Source organism: Motacilla alba, chromosome 9 (genome assembly GCF_015832195.1).
Source record: "Motacilla alba alba isolate MOTALB_02 chromosome 9, Motacilla_alba_V1.0_pri, whole genome shotgun sequence".
Lineage (NCBI taxonomy): Eukaryota > Metazoa > Chordata > Aves > Passeriformes > Motacillidae > Motacilla > Motacilla alba.
The window spans coordinates 22883743-22907595 of record NC_052024.1 but is presented as its reverse complement, the minus strand read 5'-3'; the positions used below and the strand labels follow the sequence as shown (position 1 = coordinate 22907595).

At 48.5% G+C, this 23853-nt stretch overlaps 1 protein-coding gene across 5 annotated transcripts; it reads right to left on the bottom strand.

Moving 5' to 3' along the window:
* Positions 1 to 14282: 14282 nt before the first annotated feature.
* SLITRK3 (SLIT and NTRK like family member 3) lies at positions 14283 to 23567 on the bottom strand. 5 transcript variants are annotated; one of them, XM_038145789.1, is made up of 2 exons: positions 23434 to 23567; positions 14283 to 20266 (listed from the first exon to the last, which is right to left on the bottom strand). In XM_038145789.1, the coding sequence occupies exon 2, from the start codon at positions 20246 to 20248 to the stop codon at positions 17408 to 17410; it is 2841 nt and encodes a 946-aa protein (XP_038001717.1). In that variant the 5' UTR covers positions 20249 to 20266; positions 23434 to 23567; the 3' UTR covers positions 14283 to 17407. The 5 variants fall into 5 exon arrangements, with proteins under 5 accessions (XP_038001717.1, XP_038001716.1, XP_038001712.1 ...); XM_038145788.1 differs by lacking the exon at positions 23434 to 23567 and adding an exon at positions 21900 to 22566; XM_038145784.1 differs by lacking the exon at positions 23434 to 23567 and adding an exon at positions 21900 to 21950 and having other exon boundaries at positions 14283 to 21786.
* Between the last annotated feature and the right edge of the window lie 286 nt (positions 23568 to 23853).

Here is a 23853-nt window from a genome sequence, read left to right as displayed (position 1 = left end):
TTTATACATTTTTCTGTTGAATACATGCCTTGAATCACAGCATGGTTTCTATTCCAGCTGCTAAAATAAAGCCTTCATGATGGATGCAGCATCAGCCCTTCCTCTGACTGTAGTTACCCTCATTGGAATTTCTGATCACACCCAAATCCACCTCCTCTACTGAGATTTTCCAGCCCAGCAGATGGGAAAGTCTATTGAATAATTCTAAATACTCTTACAAAAGAGACAAACCCAACTGAAACCTGACTTTTCGGACTTTTAGCCTTTAAAAGGCAGCGAGGATTTTGAAGGATTTTTTGCCTACATAACTTTTGGGAGCTCCTTTGCTTTTCCTCAGCAACATGCACAATCTGACACAACATGATAAAATGGTGAGGGAGTCCACCAGGAAATCATTTCAGTGCTTCTTCTGAGTGTTGCAAACTGCTTTAGTGGCTGGAAAGAAACTTCTTTCATTGAAAGGATCTTTCTGTTTCCATGAATTTCTATGCAGCAGCCAGTTCGCTTTGCTGGGCTCTGTGTCCACAGGGATGTGCCCACACAAAGTCATGGGGGGAACCATGCCCTGGAAAAGCAATCAGAAGAATTCTTTCCCAACCTTAGGTGGTTATTTTTTCCCAAATAAACACAAAAAGAGGCAATGCATTATGGTTTTGTTCCTCTTGTTAAAGGCTATTCTTGTGATTTTTCAGTTCAGATTTGCCTGGATAAAATATTCAAAATAAAACGCATTATCCATAATCCCTTCTGGCCTAATTCCATTCCGAGTTTACTGATGATGCAAGCTGACATTCCCAGTAACTGAGGACTAAGTTTAGCCTCCAAACAGGCATGTTGCACTCGGCTTGAGCAGCGTTCCCTGCAGACATGGATCTGTCCTGACTCACAGGGATGGGATCTGCTCCCTCCCAGATGGGCAGCGCCTTCCACCATGCTGGGGCAAAGCAGATCCCCCCTGGAGCATCTCCAGACCATGGGGCACATCCCTGAGTCCAGCCTTATCCCCAGGCCATGGGGCACATTCCCGTGTCCAGCCTTGGAGCAGATCCCCATGTCCATCTTTGTCATCAGGCCATGGGGCACATCCCTGTGTCCATCTTTTTCCCCAGGCCATGGGGCACATTCCCATGTCCAGCCTTGGAGCAGATCCCCATGTCCATCTTTGTCATCAGGCCATGGGGCACATCCTCATGTTCAGCCTTGTCCACAAACCCTGGGGCACATCCCTGTGTCCATCTTTGTCCCCAGGCCATGGGGCACATCCCTGTGTCCATGCATGTCCCCAGGCCATGGGGCACATTCCTGTGTCCAGCCTTGGAGCAGATCCCCATCTTTATCCCCAGGCCATGGGGCACATTCCTGTGTCCATGCTTGTCCCTAAACCCTGGGGCACATCCCCGTGTCCATCCTGGTCCCCATGCCTTGGCTCTGCAGGTGTCTGTGCTGGCCCAGCCCTTCTCTTTAACCACTAAACCCCCCCCAGGTGCTGCACAGATAAATCCCATAGGGTGGGAGAAGGTGGCAAAGCTGATGCAGAAATAATGGCCCAAATAAAACCTGCACCTGAGGTGGGAGGAAATATTTTCACCTTGATTTCATTTTCGGCTGGAATTTTTCATGTCTGACCATTGCACCCCAACACAATGCAAACCCCTAAAGATAGGTAAAAAATTACATCCAGAACATTGTTCCCTGTTTATTTCCCAGTCCAGCTGGTTTGAATAGAAACCACCATCCTCTTTCTCACCGCCTTCACTGGGGGACATTTCCCTGCATTTCTGCAGAGCCACCCTAGCCCTGCTGTCACCCGTCCCTGCTCGGGTTTCTCCTCTCTGCTCACCACCGCTGTTCCTGCTCTTTGGCAGCACTCAGGACCACAGGATTCCTGGATCTGGCTCTTGGGGACCAGTGTGTCCCCTTTAGGGAAAATTGAACTAATTGCCAGCTTTCACATTATGCTTTCCATACATTATTTGGTGCTTTTTTGTGCTAATAGATAAGGAGAGAGAGACGTGCAAAAACTATAGAGTTTTCCCAACTGGCTGGTGCAGAGTGAGACTTGGAGCTCCAAAATCCCAGTAACTCACCCCAGAGGCCAAGCAGTTCTGCTGTCTTTTGTTTTCCTTCTTGCAAAACATCTTTATTCCTATTTGTAGACTAAAAGTGACGAGCTATTGACTGCAAAAAAGCCAGTGGCTGGAATAGTAAATAAATCTTGCCTGCCACAGTGCTGCCTCCGCAGCGAGAAACTCGAGCTGACACGTCTCTCATTACTCTGTGTTGTTTCCTGTATAATTTATGACTCTCCATTGCATGTGTTTGGAGTTGTAAATGTGATCTGCAGCTGCAGCTGACATCAGGCATGCAAAGGACAGCTCCCAATAATGCTGTTAGTCCTTTATGGGCAGAGTTACAGTAAATAACACTTAATGTGAAATATGTAGAGCCATAACAAACATGACAGTGGCTAAGGTTGCTTCTGCTGAGGATGCTGAGATTGCTTGCAAGGAAGGGAAGGAGCTGCATCAAGGACAGGGCCCACAGGTTCTTTGCAGACTCCTCCCTTCTTGTTGCTGAGGTGAAACACTACAAGAAATGTGTTTTAAGACTTCGGTTACAACAAATCCTGAGAGCTCTGTCTGGGTAAAAGAATATCTGGTCTTCAGTCCATTAAGGCAGCTCCAGGTGATCCAAGGAAATTGATCCCATGGAATGTGGATGTTTCTCAGGCACTGCTAAATATGAACTCAATGTCTCCATACACAGCAATCCACCAGATTCTGAGACTGCTCTTCGCATCCTCCCTGTCTGCCTAAAGCCAAACAGGAGCACTAAAAAATTTCCTGATTATAGCCTGATTTTTTCTGTTAGGGTTCTCTTGTGGATGGAATTCTGTGGGGTACCAGCCTTGGTAGGTTTCTGAACTGGAGAAACCACTGTGGAAACAGCTTTTGTTATTTCCCTTCTTGTGTTGCTGACTGTGATCAATTTTCCCTCTTAAAGCAGAACTGAAATGTTGCTTTTTAATGTCAGGAAACCATTGTAGGTAAATTCTGCTCTAAATTGCACTCACCTGACCCTATCGAAACTCAAGGGCTGATCTTGCAGTTTCTGATATTAGGAAGAAATCCTTTGTTCAGAGGATGGTGAGGCCCTGGCAGAGTTTCCTAGGGAATGGACTGGCTATCAGCTGCATGGCTCCACAGTTTGGGACTTCCTGAATGTTGGAGTTTCCTTTCTTCCTTACAAGGTGACACAAAGAATTGGAAGAAGAATTGGAAACCAGCCCGAAACACAAGCAACTGGAAAGTTTCAGGATCAAATATCAATTCATCTCCAGGAGTTCATCTCCCTGTTTGGGCTCTCTCCAACCAGCTCACCACAGCACCAGGAAACTTGGAAAACACAGAGAATCTTAATTTTAAGTTTTTCTCCTGCTCTGATTAAGCTGCGAAAAGAAACAGGCGAATGTAAAGAGATCCACCCACTCCAGGCACATTAATTACAGGGACTGAAAGTCAGCCAATAATGAAGGTAAGACAGAAATCCAGTGCATTAACAACCGAACAATGGCCATTGTTCTCTCGTTTACCCACAGCTGCAGGTGTGTACAGCACAGCCTTTGTCTTCCCGGGGGCTAATTTGAGTGTTCCGACATCGCCAGAGAGAATTCCTTTATCCATGAACATCGTGCTGCCAGCCCTGTCCTAGGCGCACACGGAGCTTCAGCCTCTCTGCACATTTTTTTGTTTCACGCACAAATACACAGATGAAAACCTGTTTGTTTGCCCTCCTTCAAGGACCGCTGGGTTATTCAGGACAAGAGTTGTAGCACAAAAGCGAAAATAAATATAAATTAGGCCATTGAGACCGTCCTCCTCATATTGCAGTGACATTTTCCCGTGGAAATAAAATAGGATGTGTAAAAGGGTCAAACTTCGGAAAAAAATCTTATTTCTGGTGTTAACCAGTCAAGGGCCTGCCCAAAAACAGCTGAATGCTACAGGGCCAACTAAAGACACACATTTGGCCTCTTTCCCCATTCTCTCCATAATTAATAAGTCATTTTTACAGTTACTTCATTAAATTGATTATACATAGAACGGCTTTTGGGTGAGGTGTTGCCTGTCCCTGAGAAGAAAAAGTAATTGCAATTTTTCTGTGGGTTTTCCTATTCCCAGTTATTCATCTGCTACAAATATTACTTTTAGTAATGACAAAGTGGCAGCAACAAAGCTCGTGAACTCAGTCATAGTTTGCATTTGGATTAATGCAATACCAGAAGTGAGAAAATTATTGGATATTAATTCCAAAGGATTGGGCATTCCCAAGCACCTGTTGATTACACCCACATTTCTGGCAGTGGAAACCCAGGGTTTTATTTTTTATTTTAAGACCTTTGCCACCAATACTTTAATTATTCTTCCCTTCAATACTTCATTCCTCTGTTTATCCTTAATAGAAGAGAATCCCAGGATGGTTTGGGTTGGAAGGGACCATAAAGCCACCCCTGCCGTGGGCAGGGACACCTTCCACTGTCCCAGGGTGCTCCAAACCCCATCCAACCTGGCCTTGGGCACTGCCAGGGATACAACATTTATTTATCCCTTAAAACCATCAATTACTGAAGTTTAAGATGTGCAATATCTTTTAGAAAACATTTTTGAGTCCCAAAACAAAACCTTTGTATGCTTGAGTGGGTTTTTTTCCACAGTACCATTTTTTCCCTGCAGACAAAACTGACACAAAACAAAGCCCAGAAAAGTTTGGTAATAAAAGAGCGGAAAAAAAAAAAGAAGAATTGCTCTTTCTATGAGTAGGAAATTTTGTTAAAAAAACATACTTTCTTCTAAATTAGTATTATTTCCAGAAAGCTTCTCTATGCTTCAAAAGAGAGTTTCCTTCAGATAAAAAATGTGGGGTTTTTCTTAAGATGAAAACAACATTGAAAAGGTTTTCGTTTGACGTTACATTCAAGGAGTCACATTTTTTTTCAGCTACCAAATATTCATTAAAAAAGTCAGCCTGAGGATTTTGTTTTCCAATTAAAAGCAGACATTTTTCAATGGAGAATTTTTGAAGATGAAAAATCTTTAGGAACTTAATCACAGTCTTAAGTGTTCAGAACTTAATCCTAAAACATCTCTATCCAGTTTTGTCATGGATTTATTACCATAGTGCACTATTTTGTTATGCTAATAATTATTTTGATATTAAGAATGTAATTTCTTGTTTAATTTTTACTTAATTATTAAAACTCTTCCCATAGAAAGGAAGTAACAAACTTTCCCCTTTTTAGTATATCTGCAAAGTTCATTAAATAGAGGATCTGGACATCGAATAACACACATTATGCTCAGAATATTTTTATGAGAAAGGAAATTTTCACTCTCTTTCCCATGGAGACAGGGAATTGGGAACAGAAGTTTAATTCCAGTTAAACTCTAATTAACTTTAAATATCTTGGTGTTTAGGTACGACACAATTCCCCAAAGCTCCAGGTAGGATAAGTGGGTGGGAGAGGCCTCTTCCTGGGAATGTTTTGCTCTCCTCCAGACACAAATCTCTTAGGATTGCTTTCCTTTCCCATTTGCTGCTTTGGGAACAAATTATCTCATCAAAGTTGGATGAGTCTGCACCAAAAAGATTCCCAGGAGGAGGAGGAGGAAAATATTTTGTCAGATGAAAAATTGGCAGTTGTGTCAAGACCTTGGTGGTCAATACCTGATGATTTATTAATAAAATGTGTTCTATAGAGCTTTATCCTTATTATTACTGTGAAATATCTGTATTTGGTTTTAGCAGGATTTGGTAAAGGGAGATTTCCTTAGGGATTTTTTCCAGCACACAAGGACAGGAGCAGCTTTTAGGTGGGTGTAGAAGCTCATGCAGAGGTTGAACAGGAGCCTGAAAACCCCTTGTGAATTAACAGCCTCACCAGGGGCCTGGGGACACTTCTGCCACCAAAGGCCATCCCACAGCAGTGACTTCTTTACATTCCCACGGGTGAAAGGCAGAAAATGCCTCCAGCGGAGTGAAGCAGCCCAAGAACTTTGCTGGATGGAGCTCACACGAGCGGAGAAGTTGAGCAGGTTCATCTGAATTACTTCAAGAAATTCTAATGGCTGTTTGGAAAGCTCCAGCAGCAGGTACCAAAGATCTCATGTCACCTGAGCAGCAAGGCCAGCAGCACTGCTGTGCTGGGAGCAGTGGGGTCTGAGGATTTACACCAGGCGCTGCAGGCTTTGGGGCACAGCATTTCTTTGGTTGTCCATCTCTAGCATCCACTCTGTAACTCCCATCCGAAAATCCACGGTTCCTTTCCCAAACATAAAGTGACACGGAAAATTCAGCTTTCCAGAGGCGGGGTGGGTTTGTTGTTTCTTTTGAGCGGCAGTGCCAGGAGCTCAGGTTCATTTTAGATTAAATTTATCCTGCGAGGAGGAGATTGCTGCAGAGCGCGAGGAGATTTGCAAAGCTCATCACCCCCCTGCTGCCTTCAGCCCGTGGGTTCCTGTGTGAACGGCTGCTGCCCTGAGGACACGGACATCCAGGCATCTTCTTTAACAGTGACATCAGAAAAACTTCTTCCCCCAAGTCTCCAGACTCTGAGCAAAGCAGCAGCCCTCTGAGCTTTGTGGTTCATGCTGCTTAAAAAAAAAATAGCCATCGGAGGATGATATTCCTGTGCGTGCCCCAGAGATGCTGCACTCAAGTGCTTGGTCTGATATTAGGCCTGCATGAGTTAATTAAAAAATAATAATTTTTCCTTCTCATCTTCTGGTTGTCTCCAGTCAGGCAAATATGCTGAAATCACAAAACCAGCAAAGGGATTGCTTTAAGTAGGAGATAGGGTATGAATTCAGCATATTTTCTGCATAGAAATATGACATTTGTATGGAAATGACCCATTTTCTTGAACAGGCAGCTATACATCACAGAAGTTTCACTGTAACGTTTATGCAAAAGAGATTGGAAAGCACTTTCCCATAAAGTGCTGATTTCCCCCAGACGAAATAATAAGGCAAAGCACAATCCAGAAGCTCAGGAGAAACATTTCACTCAATGTCATATGTTCTGGGTGTTTGTTTTGATTTCCACGATGATTTCATGTTTGTCTCTCTGTCTTCTCCCCGAAGGAAGTGAAAGGCTTAGGAAGGAATAATCCATTCTCTCCCTTTTTTCTTTCCTAATCGCATCCCAGCTTCCAAGCAATGGCAGAAGGGCAGCAGGACAATTCCATCCTGCTCCGGGGACCAGGGCAGCCTGGGAAAGGTCAGGGTGGAGGCACAAGGAGGTTTTTACTGCAGGATCGGACAAGGGCTCTGCCACAGGGAGCCAAAATCCCCGTGACAAATCCACGCTCCCGTGACCTACATTTCTTGGAATATTTGCACAATGCATGTGGCAATTCAGCAATCAGGCAGCACTCTGGGCACACAGCTCAAGGAATGCTGAGAGATCTGTACTCTGCAGCTTTTCCTTTCAAATGCAGTGTGTTATGGCCTGGTATTCCAGGGGCTGAGCCGCTTCTGGCTCCAGGGCCAAACCCAGAGTAAGGATCAACAACACAAAATCAAAACCAACACCAGCTCCAACACATCTTATCCATAGAAAGGTGCTATAACCATAGAATACATAACTAGCAAATCATTTTTAGGCTGCTTTTATTACAAAATTACAATTTGAATTAATAGTTGCACAACTACAAGATTGTTTTTATGCCAGTGCAGAATGAAACGCTCTGACCTCATTCAACCCCACCGAAGTCAAGTGCAAAATTCACCCTGATATGAATGAGAAATTCTTTGAGCTTATCATGAATTAAGGTATAGCTTGTTCTGATGATGAATTGAAATTATTTAAAATCAATTAGAACAGAAAAGACACATCCCAAACTAGATGTTCACTGAGCTCAGATTCTTGATTTACAGCCCAACATCCTGACCCTAAATGGAAATCCATACATCACTGAGGCAACATAATCAGACTTCAGATAACTTACTTTAGAGCAGGATTTTTTTTTTCCCCGTGTTCAAGCCAATTGCTGGGAAATTAATAGCAACCAGAGTAATTAGCAGTGCAGATATTTCACCATCAGAACTCTGAGAGCATAGCAGAGGTTTTCAATGCACACTCAACAACTCCTTTCCTTTGCCTATAAAACCAGCCCTGAGTCATTTTGGCCTTTATTTCACAAAAGTGGAACAGCTCTGGAGCAGCTCATGATTTACTGGAAGTCCTCTGGAAGAGTAAAAACCTTCCAGGCTTGTCCTCAGCCACTAAGCACCACTCCTTTCAAAACAGAAAAGAAAATTTAAGTCATTTGTGCCAATATGACATTAATGGAACCAGCTTCTTTTTGGGGGGGTGTTACAGAAAAGGACACGCCGTGGAAATGTGATTTCCCCTAGTTGCATGACTATTTATATAGAGAAATAGAAATTCATATAAATGTATACATTTCTATAGATACACATTTTGTACACTGTAGGCATATACATACATACATACATATATACACAGGGTGTTATATACACATCCAGATTTGTATATACATATATATAAATATACATACACACGCAAATGCACACACAGCTTGCTTTGGAGCCAGCTAGAGTTATAAATTCTCCCTCCCCCACAGAGCCAAGATGATCCGAGCTGCCTCTGCTCAACACCCCACGGTTGTCTCTCCAGCCCGAATTAAATATAATCCTCATTATTCTGCCTCTCTGGTGCCTGAGAAACTTGGCAACCTCTCCGGGTGACTCGAGATGCAGCAATTCCTCCTGCCTTGCCTCTCCTAACCTATTCTAGGAGATGCAATATGCTGCTAAGATTAAGTGTCCAAAATGCTAATATGTCTGAGAAGTGCCTCCACTGACCTACATCGGGAATGTAGGTTGGAAAGGAGCTATTTTTAACCCAAATGCCCATATTTTAATTACAGTCCAAAGCAAGCCACGTTCCTGAATCTCCCAGAAGTTTGCAAAGATTGAATTTTACACATCAGTAGTGTAATTATAGGTACATACTTAGATTTACACACAGTATATACAGCACATACTCAGCGTTTCCGTGACACACGAGGCACTCCTGCTGGGAGCTGACAGCAACTAATTTTAGGAACATCTCCTCCTTCTCCCTGATGCATACCTGTTAGAGATCCTTCTTATCAGGGCTTTGTGCTCTGAAGGCTTGGACAGACTCTGGTTGGCTCTGGTTGGCAAAGGCCTGTGACACCACCATGGCCAACCTGGCGAGGCTGCCAGCAAGCTGAGGGCACTCCAGGCGGGGCAGAGGGAAGTCTCGAGGTGCAAAACACCACTCTACAGAAAAACCCAACAGAGAGAACTGTGTTTTCAGTTGGTCTCCACTCCAGGCACAAACAGAGGGGTCAGGGTGTGACCTCAGCCCAAGGAGGATCTGTGCATGCAGACAGGTAAAAGCAATTCTGGGAATGCCAGTGACCTGCAGGCTGGTGAGAGCTTGGGCTAAAGGCAGCAAAAAGAGGATCTGGGAGCTATTTGTTACCTGCTCTGAAACAAGGCTTTGAAACAAGAATTTCATGTAGTTATTGGCTGCCTCGAAGCCAGCGAGAGGCACTTGACTTTCAGGTGCCGTTCTCACTGTCAGCCTTGGCAAAATTCCCGCTTGTCACAGCTTAGCCATTGCCTTTCCTTCCATCAGCCTCCCTGGCTGCAGTGTCACAGCCCCCCACTGCTAACAGGAGGAATACATATATATACATTTATCTACATAAATTAGATCCATCCATAATTCTTCATTGGTTTAAAACTGAAGGGGACAATTAAGCATGGACTGAACAATTACTCTCTGCCTTAGTCAGTGCCTTGACTCCTCCTCAGGACCCCTCAGGGCTGTGACTTGCCCTTTTTTTGAAGAAAACACTGACATCAACTGGATCTAAAAAAGACTTTTTACTTGCCATATTTCTTTGCTTGCCAATACTATCCACTTTCCAAAGCAGCCAGGTTTTTGGGTCACTGCAAGAAAACATAACAGAAGTGATGCCACAGGAAATGTCTCTCTGATTAAGAAGAATGCATGTAGCTACAGATTTATTCCAGCAGTGCTTTGGGGACAACTGATCAGTTCTGCCCTGCATGGCAGTTGAACAGCACCAGAGAAACCTGGATGTGTTCCCTAAAAAAGACAGACAAACTGAACTGACCAGCATCCATTACCAATGCCTAATTTTTGTAAAGCTCGTTTTTCACCAAAGCAGCCAACATGACTTTTCTCAGTGCTGCCAGCGCACGCGGGGCCAGTGGCTCCAGTGGTGCAGGACCCCAAGGACTGGATTTCTCAGGTGGAGCAGCTTGGCTGGTCCCATCCAACCCTGAAATCTCACTGATGGGGATTTCTAGCATCTCCCTTTGAGTCAGACCGTGCTGGGCACTCCCAGGACACAGCAGAGTGAAGACATTTCAGCTCTGAGTGGCAATTCCTACGCTCTCTGGAGCAGAGCTCCTTCACCCTCCAAAGAAAAGAAGCACAAGAATTAAAGTCCTGTCATGAGAATTTTCACACTGCAATGTTTCCCTCTCCCTGGTCATACCAGTGATAAAATCAAACGGAACAATCACAGAACAAAAAAAACCCACAAACCCATTAATTAACTTTGATTTGCAAAGCCAAAGCCTCCAAAGTTCAAAGATGGACTTTGGTTCAAGGGTTATTCAGATACCGGACATTTTATATATATATATATATATATATATATATATATATATATATATATATATTTAAACACATAAAATAATTTAAAGACCAAGTACAAAACCAAAGGTTTATGTATCTTTCTATAAAACTCTGTTTAGGACAATTACTGTTGGAACTGACTTAGTTTTAAACAAGTACAGCCTCAAAAAATGATCAACAAATACATTCCTGTAATTCTTTACGGTGTAATCCACCTACTGTTTCTGGAAAAGCAAAGGAAAGCAAGAAAAAAAAAAGCATATAACCCCCCTAAGCAGTATATTAATGCCACTGTAACATTTGGGGCATGCCATTAACTTCAGATAAGGTCCCTGTAGGATAAAAAGTCCCAAACTTTTCTTCAGCTTTTTTTTTTTTTTTGGTTGTTTGGTTGGTTTTTAGAGTAACTGTCACAGGGGTCCCTCCTCAGGAATGGTGCCAGGTGCCACCACCACCAGCAGGGACGGCAGTGCCACCAGAAGCAGCAGCACAAATGAAGTCTTTCCCATTCCAAAAGTGATTTATCGCAATTCAGGAATTCCTGCTTGGAATCATTCAAGCCCTACTGCAAAATCTGATCACTGCAGAGAACCTCCCACCCTGGCACTGTGCTCCAAAGACAAGCCAAACTGCTGTGCCACATGCCATGGGCAGGATGCTCCTCCACAGGCAGTGGCATTTGTTGGAATTCCCAAGTACAGAATCACTCCTTGGCTAACCTGAAATATCCTTCAGGATTCACAGAATATGTAGAATATTCTTGAGAGATTTAGAAAATTCTAGTGGAAAAAGAAAGACATTAGGAAAAGTAGATGGACATTAAAGATTCAGGAAAGGACATAGGACTTGGTTGTGAATATTTTATATTTGCTCTACCCTCTGTTAGTATCTGTTCTTTTTAAGGCACCCAACAGCTGAGTCTTGCATGTCCAAGCCTCTAAATAATGCCTAAGAATAACCTCACACTCCAGATAAACATCCTTAACATTCAAAAATATCAGGATTGATGCACCACCCACCCTCCAGAGACCACCCAGCATGAAAGTGGGACAGAGCATTCCTACAGCTCTGCTCTTTGAGCCTTTTCCTCTCATTTTCCTACAAAAATTATCCATCTGACACCATCCTAGAAAACACCACAATACGGACCAATTTAACAGAGAAAATGCCACCACAGGAAAGTGTTTCCAAATACTTCCACAGGGATCAAAAATAACCTACAAGTGTCACCCCAGCAGCCTCCTGGGGAACCTCTGTGCTTTGCTCTCTGAGCAAAGTCAATGGTTTCGTAGAAATCTGCCAAACTGCCCCAACAACCTGAACAAAACTGAGATAATGACAGAATTTTACAACTGGGAAATCATAAGGATCAAGGAAAAGACATTTTAAAGAAGTTGCAGGAAACACGGCTGTCAGAGCCTGTCAATCACAGAAACACAGAATGCTCTGGGTTGGAAGGGACCTCCATATTCTTGCTCTCAAAGAAAAAAAGATAACATTAATAAAGTATTTCCAAATAATTTGCAATTGCTACATTAGTAATCTTCTTGGCTAGTTGGTCACTAATGACATTAGAGCTAAACAAATTTGTCTTTAAAATTCAAAAGCCTTAAAGATTGTTTGGTTAATTTGTGAGTGAGGTCAGTCAGAGAATCATTGAATTGATGGCAAACCCATTTTCCCTGTACCATTACTCATTTTATTCTGAAACAGTCCCACGGAGTACTTGTCTCAAAATACTTGAATCCACTTAAAAGATGTTGTAATTTTCTGAGATCAGATTTTGCTCTTCATTCAAGTCTGTTGACTAAAACTGAGCATAATGTGTTGTCTCAACATTGGCTTCCAAGGGAGCAGAATTGGGCCTCCACTCCATTCCCACTCAAGGGTTTGTTCCAAGCACATTCCAATTCTTCCACTGCCCAATCAAAACAGAAATATTTCATGAACTGGAAAAAAAAATGTATTTCCACTCACACCTGAATTAAAAAATAGGAATTTTTGTACAAAGAGCTGTCGTGAGCTACATCCTGGGTCAATTTGCATTTCTTCCATGGAGAAAAACTGTGTTGTACTGTGTACAACACCAATACATGATTGTGTACACACAAATACATACATACATCCATAAATTCACTGAGAACCTCAGCTACAGATTGAAAACCAAGCCTTGGAAAAACTCAGAAAATAGGAATATGCAGCACAGAGCAGCCTGATTTCCCAGTGTCCATAAATCCACGTTGTAAAAGCGAGTGCCTTTGGAAGAAGGGCAATCCTGGAACAAGTTCACCCTGGGGTGGCTGGAGCTCTGCCAGGAGTTGCACCCGTGGTAAGGCAATGTCCTGAGCAGTGAACTCCCACACTTAGGGCCAAATTCTACATGCTGTTCTTCACGTGAACATCTCTGTTAAACCTCAACCCGAAACCATCGCATCTTCTGCGCGTGAAGTGGGTACTTGAAGCAAGTGGAGGCAGCACAGAGAGCATCGAGTGCTGCTGGCACACCCAAGTGCTTCAGGAGAACAGCCTCACATTTTGGAGAGACCTTTCCCTCCTTTCAAAGATCTCAGAGAACAAGTTGGACAAACCCACACATTTCTAGCTTAAAACCAAATCAGCTGTGCTGCCACACTCAAAGGTGGTTTTGTCTGGAAAGGTCTCTGACAAAATCTGGAACTGCCAGAGCTTAACTCATGTTCACTGAAGCTTCCTAAGAATGAGATTCTCACTCTCCAGTAACACTCTAATCACAGCAGTAGGCAACAGGCTTTCCAAAATTCACATTATCACTCATAACATTTGACATCTTTCTATCACTGTTGATACACTCAAGAGATCCATGAAGCCATGTCCAAACAAATTTTTTAACCTAGGGTACAATATGATGGTGACATCAATGACAACATCCAGAAAATACAAAAAGCACCAATAATTGAGCACCAGGATCATCCTTTCCATTTCCCTGTGTGCAGCTGTTGGCTGGGACTGGGGCTTACCTGGCCTTGCTGTTCTTTTCCACCTGTAGGAAGAATTTCAATGGTCAGTGAGGGAATTAACCAAACACTTGCTGAAGGTTTTACTACCACAGGCTGAGCTGCTCAGGCTGACATCAGGTACTTGTACAACCATGAAATCAGCTAAAAAAACTATTTATTTCACATAGCATCCCATCAAACAGCTCTAATGCAACTGCAGATCATTTGATTTTATTTGATTCCTTCCCAGTAGCATTAATGCTACCAATGATACTGCTGATAAAGACAGAATTATCATTAATACTCCCTATTAATTAGGAGGAACCTGGGTTGGAGCATGCAAAGTGTCACCAGGTCAGAGATGATGGATCCACTTTTTTCCCCCCCTGCAGTGGAAAGGAATGCTGCTACCCACTCAGCCTCAGCTCAACACAACAAAAAAGCAAAATGAAAGTCATCAAAACACACTTTAGACATCACACTTAGACACTGTCAACACTTCCAGAGCAAATCATCCCCAAATCATCTCAGTACACAAGGGAAAGGAAGTTTCCTACGCAAGGAAAGAAAAATAATTCAAAGTAAGCCAAAAATTATCTCTTTTAATACAAAATTCCATTCTCATAGAACAAATTTATTTCCACTGAATAAACAGATCTGCTCACCATCCACGGGCGAGATTACTGCCTATAGTAAGGATGAAATTCTCTTGCCTTTCTGCAGTTTAATTAAAATATAAACATTATTTGCAACTGGCTTTACTCTATTTGGATACAAGTATGAACACTTGGGGCTTTGAGGACATTGCCAAATGTATACAGCACCACTCTCACTGGGGGTTGTACTTTAACCTGATTTATACAGCTCCACGCATCACTTGCATGTAGGCTTATCAATGTAATTATTACAATTATGATAAGAAGGATCTGGCCTTTGCACTTGCATGTTTAATACTCTTAGCACGTGCATGCTCTTCCACTATCTATTAAAAACTCAGCGAAACAAACAAATGAGCAAACCCCAACGGGTCCGAGCTGAAGGCAGCAGTGAGGAAACACAATCTCAACTCAACAGAGGAAATTGCAATGTGTAATATCTTTACTGATGGCATGGAGGGTGATGCCAGATTTACAGAGGTTTGGAGCTGTCCCTCCATCTCCAGACACACACAGCTCCTGCCAAGGCTGGGGAAACGACTCTCCAAGAGAAAAGGCTCACCATGAGCATCCTGCCCAGAGCTGTAAATAGCAACATTGTGGGGAGAACAAGTATTTATGCGTTTATCTCTGTTAAAACACATTGTGCCGGGTGAATCCGAGCTGTTCCCCAAGGAAAGAGGGCTGATGGTGGGGAGGGTGACCTTGGCACTGTGACCCTTTGCCAGGAGGTGACACACCCCGGTCCCCTCGGGACAGCGGCAGGAACGCTCCCAGCAGCACCTTTGGGGGAATAACCTCGATTCACCTGGACAAACCACCCTGACCGCTGTTCGGACACATGGTGCTGATGGACACATTGGGTATTTCTGGATAAACGCCGCTCTCCGGAGGCCCTGAGGGCAGCGCCCGGCTGTGGGGGCTGCCCTTGGCGGCCCTGCCCGCCCCGGGATAAGGCGCCCGCGGGTTCATTCGGCGGGGCGGACGGGGACAGGGAGCGGCGTCGGGAGCTGCTCCAGGCCGGGATGGAATCCAGGATCGAGCCCAGGATCAATCTCGGGATCAATCCTGGGATCAATCCTGGGATCAATCCCGGGATCGAGCCCGGGATCGAGCCCGGGCGCTCCGGCCCCGCCGCCGCCCCTCAGCGCTGGGGCTGGGGCGCCACCTGGCGGCGGCGAGGGGCCGCGCTCCGGGCCCGCGGGACACAAGAGCGGCGGGACAGAGGGACACCGCCGGACAGAGGGACACCGCCGGACACAGGGACACCGCCGGACACAGGGACACCGCCGGGACACAGGGACACCGCCGGGGACAAGACACCAACGCGGACAAGATACCAACCGGGACCCGCCCGGGCAGGGAAATCCCATGGTCTTTGGTCTCCCTCCGGCTGCAGCGGGAGAGGGAGAAGAGCGGCACGGCCGCTGGGATGGATGCTCTGCTTTCCCAGATCGCATCCCCCCATTCCTAACTGGACATGCGGTTTAATCCGGAGGGGTGGGAGCTCTCTGAGTGCTCACCCCGCTGCCAGCACCGGCAACATCCCTGCGATGCCTCCCGGTGCCTCCAGCAGGCCGGGAAGCAGCGCTCCGGCGGGATGCGCTCCCAATTTTCCCGATATTTTTAACTGTCAGGACAGTGCGGCAGGGATACAGATCGCAAATCGGATTTGTGACAGTCTCGGGTGGTATCTTGGCAAGAGACGCTGTACAGGGTTTTTTTTTTTTCCTCTGTTAACATCACAGTGCATCGAACTGTTATTAATAAAATAGCGTTCAAGGTTATGGGGGGAAGAAAATCTCTGTGGAGGAAGCTGAAGTTTCAGGTTCAAGCTTTGTATTCCTATATATATATATATATTTGGGGGTGTATATATATATATATATATGCAATTTTTTTCAAAACGTTTTATTAGGAAAGCTATACCAGACGCATCACTGTACAATGATTTAACATTACCTTTACAATTTATATTCACTTGAAATTACAGAATAAATATATGCACATTGTTGTACCTTTCTGTGTGTGTGCGTGTGTGCGTGTATGGGTGCATGAGAGAAAACATTAAAAGTGCTTCCTACAAAGCTGTTAGTGAGAGGTGCCCATTAGCTTTTGATTTTTTTTCCTTTTTTTTTTTTTCTTTTTTTCTCTGTATATTTGCATGTCGCTTTTATTAGGAAAGTGCGGATGCCCTCCAAAAAAAAAACTATGGCGTCATGATGAAGTGTCACTGAGCATCCCCTAGGTGTGTGCGCCACGTGGTGACATCCTTGGGGCTGCTCGGCTCCGGGTGGCTTCCCCCAGCCCCCGGGACTGCCCCCGGGATTCCCCCCGCGGCCCCCGAGCCCCCCTGGAGGGGCCGGGCTGGCGGGGGGGTGTGTGGAGGGTGAGGGTGAGGGTGAGGAGTGTGCGTGCGAGGGAGGGAGAGAGACAAGAGTGAGACATTCGAGCAAGACCCTCCCCTCCCTTCCCTCTTGCAGTTTCCAGGCATGCAGCAAACTGCGCTCGTTTGCTTCTTTGCATTATTTTTTTTTTCCTCTTTTAAATAAATGTACAGAATCTGTGCCAGGATGGGCAAGAAGAAAGCAGGCCAGAAAATGCCATCTTCCCTCCCCCTCCCCTCCAAGGGAAAATATCAAGGAAGTTTACTGCCAACGGAAAAATAGAAAAAAAAAGGGAAAAAAAAAACAAACAACGGACAAAACAAACAACAAGAATAAAGAAAATAAAAGGAAAAGGAAAAGAAAAAAGAGAGAAAGAGACACACATAGATTTTACTCAATCAGGATCAATACAAAGATCCCCGATAATAATAATAATAATAATATTATAATAATATACCTTTAGACATGGCACAGTCAAAGTCTCAGTTTCAGTATAAAAAATAATGATTGATTAACATCTGCTGGCAAAAGTCTGCGAAGGCACTTCGTCGATTACTGATCTGAGAAGGGCCCTGCCCCGCAGCGCGCACATCTGGCGGGGCAGAGCGCACAGCTGTATCCTCTGCTCGCGGGCGGCGGGGCCGGGCGGGCGGCGGGGCGGCGGTCAGAACCGGTACGTGGTCTTCTCCAGGACTTCGAGGTAATCCGGCTTGGTTTGGAGTTTGGCCCTTAACTCGAGGTATTCGCTTGTGGGGGTTTGGTGGTCCGGGAAGCCCTTGCCGGCCGCGAAGAGCAGGGTCTCCTTCAGCCTGGCGTCCTGCTGCAGGTCCGGGTATTGCATGCCGGGGGGGTGGACGTGCAGTTCCTTCAGCTTGGGCACGGTGCCGTACAGGCAGTCCACGAACCCCACGGCGCAGGGCGGCGGGCGGTCGCGGTCCCGCGGGGCTCCCCCCGCCGCCGCCGCCGCCGCCCCGAGCGCGCCCGCCGCCAGCCCTCCGCCCGCGGGGTGCTGGGGGTGCACGGCCACGATGGTGTTGAGCTGCGAGCTGGACACGGCCAGGCTCCACTCCTGCTCCTTCTCCAGCAAGGTGCGGTAGCTGCTGCCCGGCTCCGGCGCGGCGGCGGGGGCGGCGGGGTGGGCGAAGCCGCGCTCGCCGCCGCCCCGCAGCAGCTCGGCCGCCTCGCCGCCGCCGCCCGCCGCCTCTTCCTCCTCGCGCGGCTTGTAGATGGGGTTGTTGCACATCTGGGTCACCGGGTGCGGGATGTAGTCGTAGACGTGGCCCGCCGGGGGCGCCTTCTCCGGGGACCGCTCCCCGGGGCCCCCCCCGCCGCCGCCGCCGCCCCCGCCGCCGCCGCCGCCGCCGCCCTCGGGGAAGAGCCGCGGGCAGCGCAGCGGCACCGCGCCCAGGTCCGCCGCCTCCGCCCGCGGGCCGCGGAACGGCAGCTTCCGCCGGCGGCGGCGCAGCACGAAGGCGAAGAGCCCGGCGGCCACCAGCACGGCGGAGAAGAAGAGGACGAGGAGGCTGAGGATGAGCACGGAGAGCGGCACGGCCGCGGCCGCGGCGGCCGGGGGCAGCTCGTAGGCGGCCGCGCCGGTGGCGGAGGGCGGCGGCGGGGCGGCGGCGGGGGGCGAGGCGGCGGCGGCGGCGGCGGGGCGCAGGGCGGCGGGGCACAGCGCGGCCAGCTCCAGCGAGCGCAGGTCGCGGCGGGCCAGCGGCTCGGGGCTGGCGCACAGCACCTCGCCCACCACGCTGACGGAGCTGAGCGCCTCCAGCCACTGCTTCAGCGGCACCAGCTCGCAGGTGCAGTCCCAGGGGTTGAGCTTCAGGTCGATCTGCACGATGGCGTGTAGGTGCTCCAGCACCCCGGCCACCGGCAGCGCCAGGAAGTGGTTGTTGCGCAGGTTGAGGCGCGCCAGGGAGGTGCCGGCGAAGGCGTCGGTGGGCAGCGTGCGGAGCAGGTTGTCGTTGAGGAAGAGGAGCTTCAGGTTGGGCATGAGGCTGAAGGCCGCCGGCTGGATTTCCCTGATCAGGTTGTACTCGAAGTACAGGTAATGCAAACTCTGCAGGCCCCGGAACATGCCCGGGGTGAGCCGCTCGATGTCGTTCCCGTTCAGGTACAGGCTCTTGAGGTTCGGCAGGTTGATGAACGCCCCGTCCTGCACGTAGGAGATCCGGTTGTTCCCCAGGTGTAAGAGATCCAAGGAGGAAAAATTCCAGAAATCGGAGCGGTAGATTTTCTGGATCAAATTCCCGCTCAGGTACAGCTTCTTGGCATTCAAGGGCCTGGGCAGGAGCTCGGAGATGTTGTGGAATCCCCGCTCCTTGCAGTTGACCGTCAGGCCCAGGTCGTTGATGTGCAAACTGCAAGAGCAGCCGGTGGGGCAGATGATGGGGATGGGGGGCCGGGTCTGGTAGGCAGCCACGGGCGGTTGGTTGGGCCCGGGGTACAGGCCACGGGGGGTCGGGGGAGGCCGGGGCGCCCGGGGCTGCTTGGTGGGCTTGGGCTGCTTGTTGGACGTTTTGTACTCAACAGAGGAAGCGGTGAAATGGAAGGAGGACAGCATGGAGGAAGGCTTCGTAGGCCACGCGTTCTCCTTGCTGGAGGACAGCTGAGGGATGCCCAGGCTGGCTTCCACCTCGGAGTCGGACAGCATGGGGCAGAGCTTGCTTCTCTTGATTTCCCGGAGGTCCTTCCCGTGGAAGTGGAAGGGGGTCTCGCAGGTGATGTCCCCCACCAGAGCGGTGTAGGGGATGCGCTCCAGCCAGCTCTTGAGCTGCACAATCTCGCACGTACAGTTCCACGGGTTCTCCTCCAGCTGGATCTCCATCAGGCTCCTGCCAATGTGGTCCAACATCCCGCGGTACGAAAGGACTTTGAGGCGGTTCCCCCGCAAGTCCAAGTGGGTTAAGGACACAGACTTAAATAAATTGGTGGGAAGCATGGGGATGAGATTGTCATTTAGGATAAGGACCCTCAATTTACTTAGGTTTCGAAATGCCCCGCTTTCAATCCGTTTAATGACATTGTAATCTGCCTGCAGATATTCCAGACTTTCCAAACCCAGGAAAGTGTCGTTCCTGAAAATGTCCAATTTGTTTTCGTGCAAGTACAACCTCTTCAGAACTCGGAGCCCGTTAAAAGCCCCCGTCTGAATGTCCTGCAGTGCATTGTTCCCAAGGTTAATAGATACAGCATTGTTCAAATGAAGAAAACTGTTGGTGTACAATTTCCTCATGGAATTCCTCTGCAGATAAAGTTTAAAAGGTCTCGACCACGACTCTGTTATCTGACTAATATTTATAAATCCCTTGTTGTCACAATGTATATGGAAAAGGCTCTCCTTCACTTCACAGTAACATGGATCAAAGCAGGGCTCATCCAGTTCCTCCGAGTCCTCTATCAAGGGAATAGGTGTAGTCCATGCTAGAGCAATTGTGCTTAGAAGAATTATCCACAACATCCTTCCTTTATGAAGCGTCTCTGCCGTGGAAGGTTTCATCATCTGTTGATGTTTACAAAACTGCAACGGGAAGAGAAACACAGATTTCAGTACTTCTGCCCTGCCCCTCTCCTTTTCCTAAGCCCCTACCTGCTGGACTCATGTCGGGCTCCTGGAAAGTTCAGCAATTGTTGGGCAGACGTGCCCAACCAACTCCGGGGGTGTCGGCTGGGCGAGCCTTGCCCTGATTTATACTTGAGAGATGTTAGAGGGCTCCATCACGCGATAGCAGCCTGCCTCGCTCCCCTCCCCGTGGTAAATGCCACCTATAAAGAGGACGGCACATGCAGCCCCACACGGCACCGCGAGCACACCGAACGTGTTGCGTCTCTCCACGTTTTCCCAGGCTTCGGAACTGCCCGGATCTCATCCCCGGGTGCAATTTTAGCCCGGGAGCCATCACAGCCCGCCTCGATTCCGAGGGGGGAAACACACCAAGGGTGGGCACATTTCTCCAGTGTCGCACCACATCCTTCATCCATGCAAACTCCCAAAGTTATTGGACCTCCACACCCTCAGATCTCCCTCCCTCCCTCCCGGCTCGATGTATTCCACGCGCGAGTTCCACGGAATGTGCGAGCTGTGCTGATGTCCCTGGCAGAACGGTTCCCCTCAGAAATCCCCACACCGGAGTAAACGGTTAACGACCCTGATTGGGAAGGAAATCTTCCCCTGGCAAATGCGCCGGTGAATTAATGCAACTGGTATATTATCAGATAAATACACGCCACATATTAGTCATTTTAGCTGATTAAAGCATTTAGAGATGATTAATCTTTCTAAAGCACATGCCCATGCGATCAGCAGATCTAAAGGGAAGTGACAGCTGAAGAGGCACCTAGGATTGAAACGCTCAGCCTGCCTTGGATTAGGGCATTTTGTGCCCCCAGGACCAAGCAGGAGACCCGGTTAAAAAGCTGAAAGTGGAAGAAAAAAAAAATACCTTGACACTTACCAGCCGATAAATTCTCTATCCTACTATACACGATTCCGAATGAAGACACCATTCTTCTCCAATCAGATGAAAATAATAGTGCCCTAATGAGATGCAGCTCCTTCAACATATGGTTTCACCCTTCCTTTCACCAGATCTTTTAAATGTATGGGCACAGGGAAACGCTAAGGATGGGAATAATACCAGTGGTGATGCAGCCTTCCTTGAATCCCTGAAATGCCCATTAGAATGATTCGGAGCGATCATTGCTTTTAGTCTCAATCTCCCAATAAAAAGGTCCTTTTTGCCTTCCTCGTGTAAGAACTAGAAAAAAATGCCCCCCATCCGCAAACTTAAGCGCAGAAAGATGCATTTAGGGGAGAGAAATGCCAGAGGAACAGAAATCCTTGGGATCAACTTGCAAATGAAACCCTCCCCTGTGGGAAAGAGGAGATGGTTGAAAGCACGAAAAGAGAAATACCCTCTGCAATTAAAACCAGCATCTAATTGGGGAGAAGGGAGAGAGACGAGAGCTATATTGCAGTATCAATCTCTCAGTCTCCTTTGCAAAATATTAGCCACTTAAGTTCTTTCTCTTCTGCAAGGGCTGTAATAAAAATAAAAAAATAAATAAAGAGGATTATTATATCTTCTTTTTGGAAGAGGGGGGTGTCTTTGACCCTAGGCGGAAACAAAAGGATCCAGAAAGGTTGTACTTACCGGTTTGCAGGAGAGATTTTAGCACATCGTTACCAAAAAAAAAAAAAAAAAGCAAAAGAAAGGAAGGGGGGAAAAAAAGAAAGCTCGAGTTTAAAGATTGCTGGTTTGTCTCTGCCTCTCCCTCTCTGTGGCTCTCTCTCCCTCTCTCTCTACTCCTGCTGAAGCTGAGGCAAAAGGAAAAAAAAAAAAAAGAGGAAAAAAAAAAAAAAGAGAGGGAAAAAAAAAAAAAAAAGAAGCAAGCCTGAAACGTGCTGGGAATGCAATGAGCCCCTCAATGATCCTTTTTAGGATGCAGAGCTGCTGTTTGGCACACTCAATGGAGGAGGGAGGAGAGGGGCTGCTGCAGGCTCCAGCGCCGCCGCCGCCTTCTCCGGGCAGCAGCGGCGGCGCGGAGCGGGCGCTGGGGCGCGGCGGCGGAGCGCGGGTGCGCGGCGTGCGCGGCTGTGCGCGGGGTGCGGGGCGCTGCGGGGCCGTGTGCGTGTGTGTGAGTGTGTGTGCGTGCGTGTGTGTGTGTGCGCTGCCGCTCTGCCCTGGATCCGGCTCCTCCACGTCATGAAAATCAGCTTCAAGAAGGGGAACAAACGGAGGGGGCGCGCTCGGCTCCAGGTCGGGGGCGCGCATTTGGGAAGCCCTGACTACACAGTTTTTTTCCTTTTCCTTTTTTTTTTTTTTTCCCTATCCCTTTTTTTTTTTTTTATTTTTTTTTTTTTTTTAAGAGGGAAGGAGGGGGCTGGTTGGCGGAGAGGAAGGGAAGTGGGAAACGGGCAGATGGGGGAGGAAAAAACCTGAGAAGAATCAGAGAGGGAAAAAAGCCGCCGGGATGGGGCAGAATTTGCACTCACCCCCCCACTCCCATTTCCAAAAAAAAAAAAAAAAAAAAAAAAGGAAAAAAAAAGAGGGAAATAAAAGGGAACAAAAAGCCCAAGTCTGGAGGAAATCAAAGCTGCTCTGACTGCGAGTGCCAGCCGAGGGCTGCGGCGGGGAGCAGCCCGGGGGTCCCGCTCCGGCCGCCCCGCTGCCCCCGCATCCACCGCCTCCCCCGCTCTGTGCTGCCCGCCCGTCCCGGGGCCGCTCCCGCCCCGAGCCTCGCCGGGATCCCGCAGCTTCCCGCGGAGCCAAACACCTCGGGGAGACAGCCGGCACCTCCAGCATCCTCCCGGCGTGTGCGCGGAGGCGGAGGGGCCGCGCCCGCGGTGCCCGCCCGCCCCGGGAGCCGCCGCAGGTAACGGGGCTGCGCGGGGCGCGGCGGATCCGCGGAGGGGAGCGCAGCGGGTGAAAGTTGGTGGGTGAGATGCGCGGGGGGCTCGGGGGGCTGCGGGCTCTGCCTGCCCCGGGGCTCGGCCAGCCGGGAGGGAAGGGCTGCGGGCAGGGCAGGAGGTGAGCCCCGCGCTGCTCCGCGCATCATCCCCGCTGTCCGCACCCGCATCTGCGCGCATCCCCGCGCAACTCCCGGGACATCCCGCACCCCCCGCTCGGCGCGGAACGCGGATCCCCCTCCCGCACCCCGCGGTGCCTCGGCCGGGAGAGACTTAACTGGAACCGCGGCTCGGCGGCGGAAAGTTCAGGGGCAGAGCCGCGGGTGCGGGCGGCAGGTGCCGGGGGCTCCGCGGGGTCCCGCCGCCCCGGGGCCGCTCTGCGCGGGCAGGGGCGCAGCCTCCGCGCCCGCGGACACGCAGCATCTTCCCGCGGCTGCCGAGCTCTCCTCCAGCGGTGCAATATGGACGCACCGCTCCCTCCTAATTAAATTGCTGCATCATTCATTTTCTGACGCGGGAGCGACATGGGGTACGGCAGGCTCCGTGCACCGACACCCCCCGTTCGGAATGGGGGGGAGGCGGGGAAAAAGGGCCAAAGGGGGAATCACAACAGTTTGTTCTCGCAACGAGCTCGCACGGCGGGCTCGGCAGCAACTCGGGAAAGCGGCCCAAGGGAGCAAACCCCGCTGGGTTTGGGG

Excerpts from the sequence above, each read along its gene's own strand:
- SLITRK3 (XM_038145789.1), bottom strand. The coding sequence starts at position 20,248 with ATGATGAAACCTTCCACGGCAGAGACGCTTCATAAAGGAAGGATGTTG.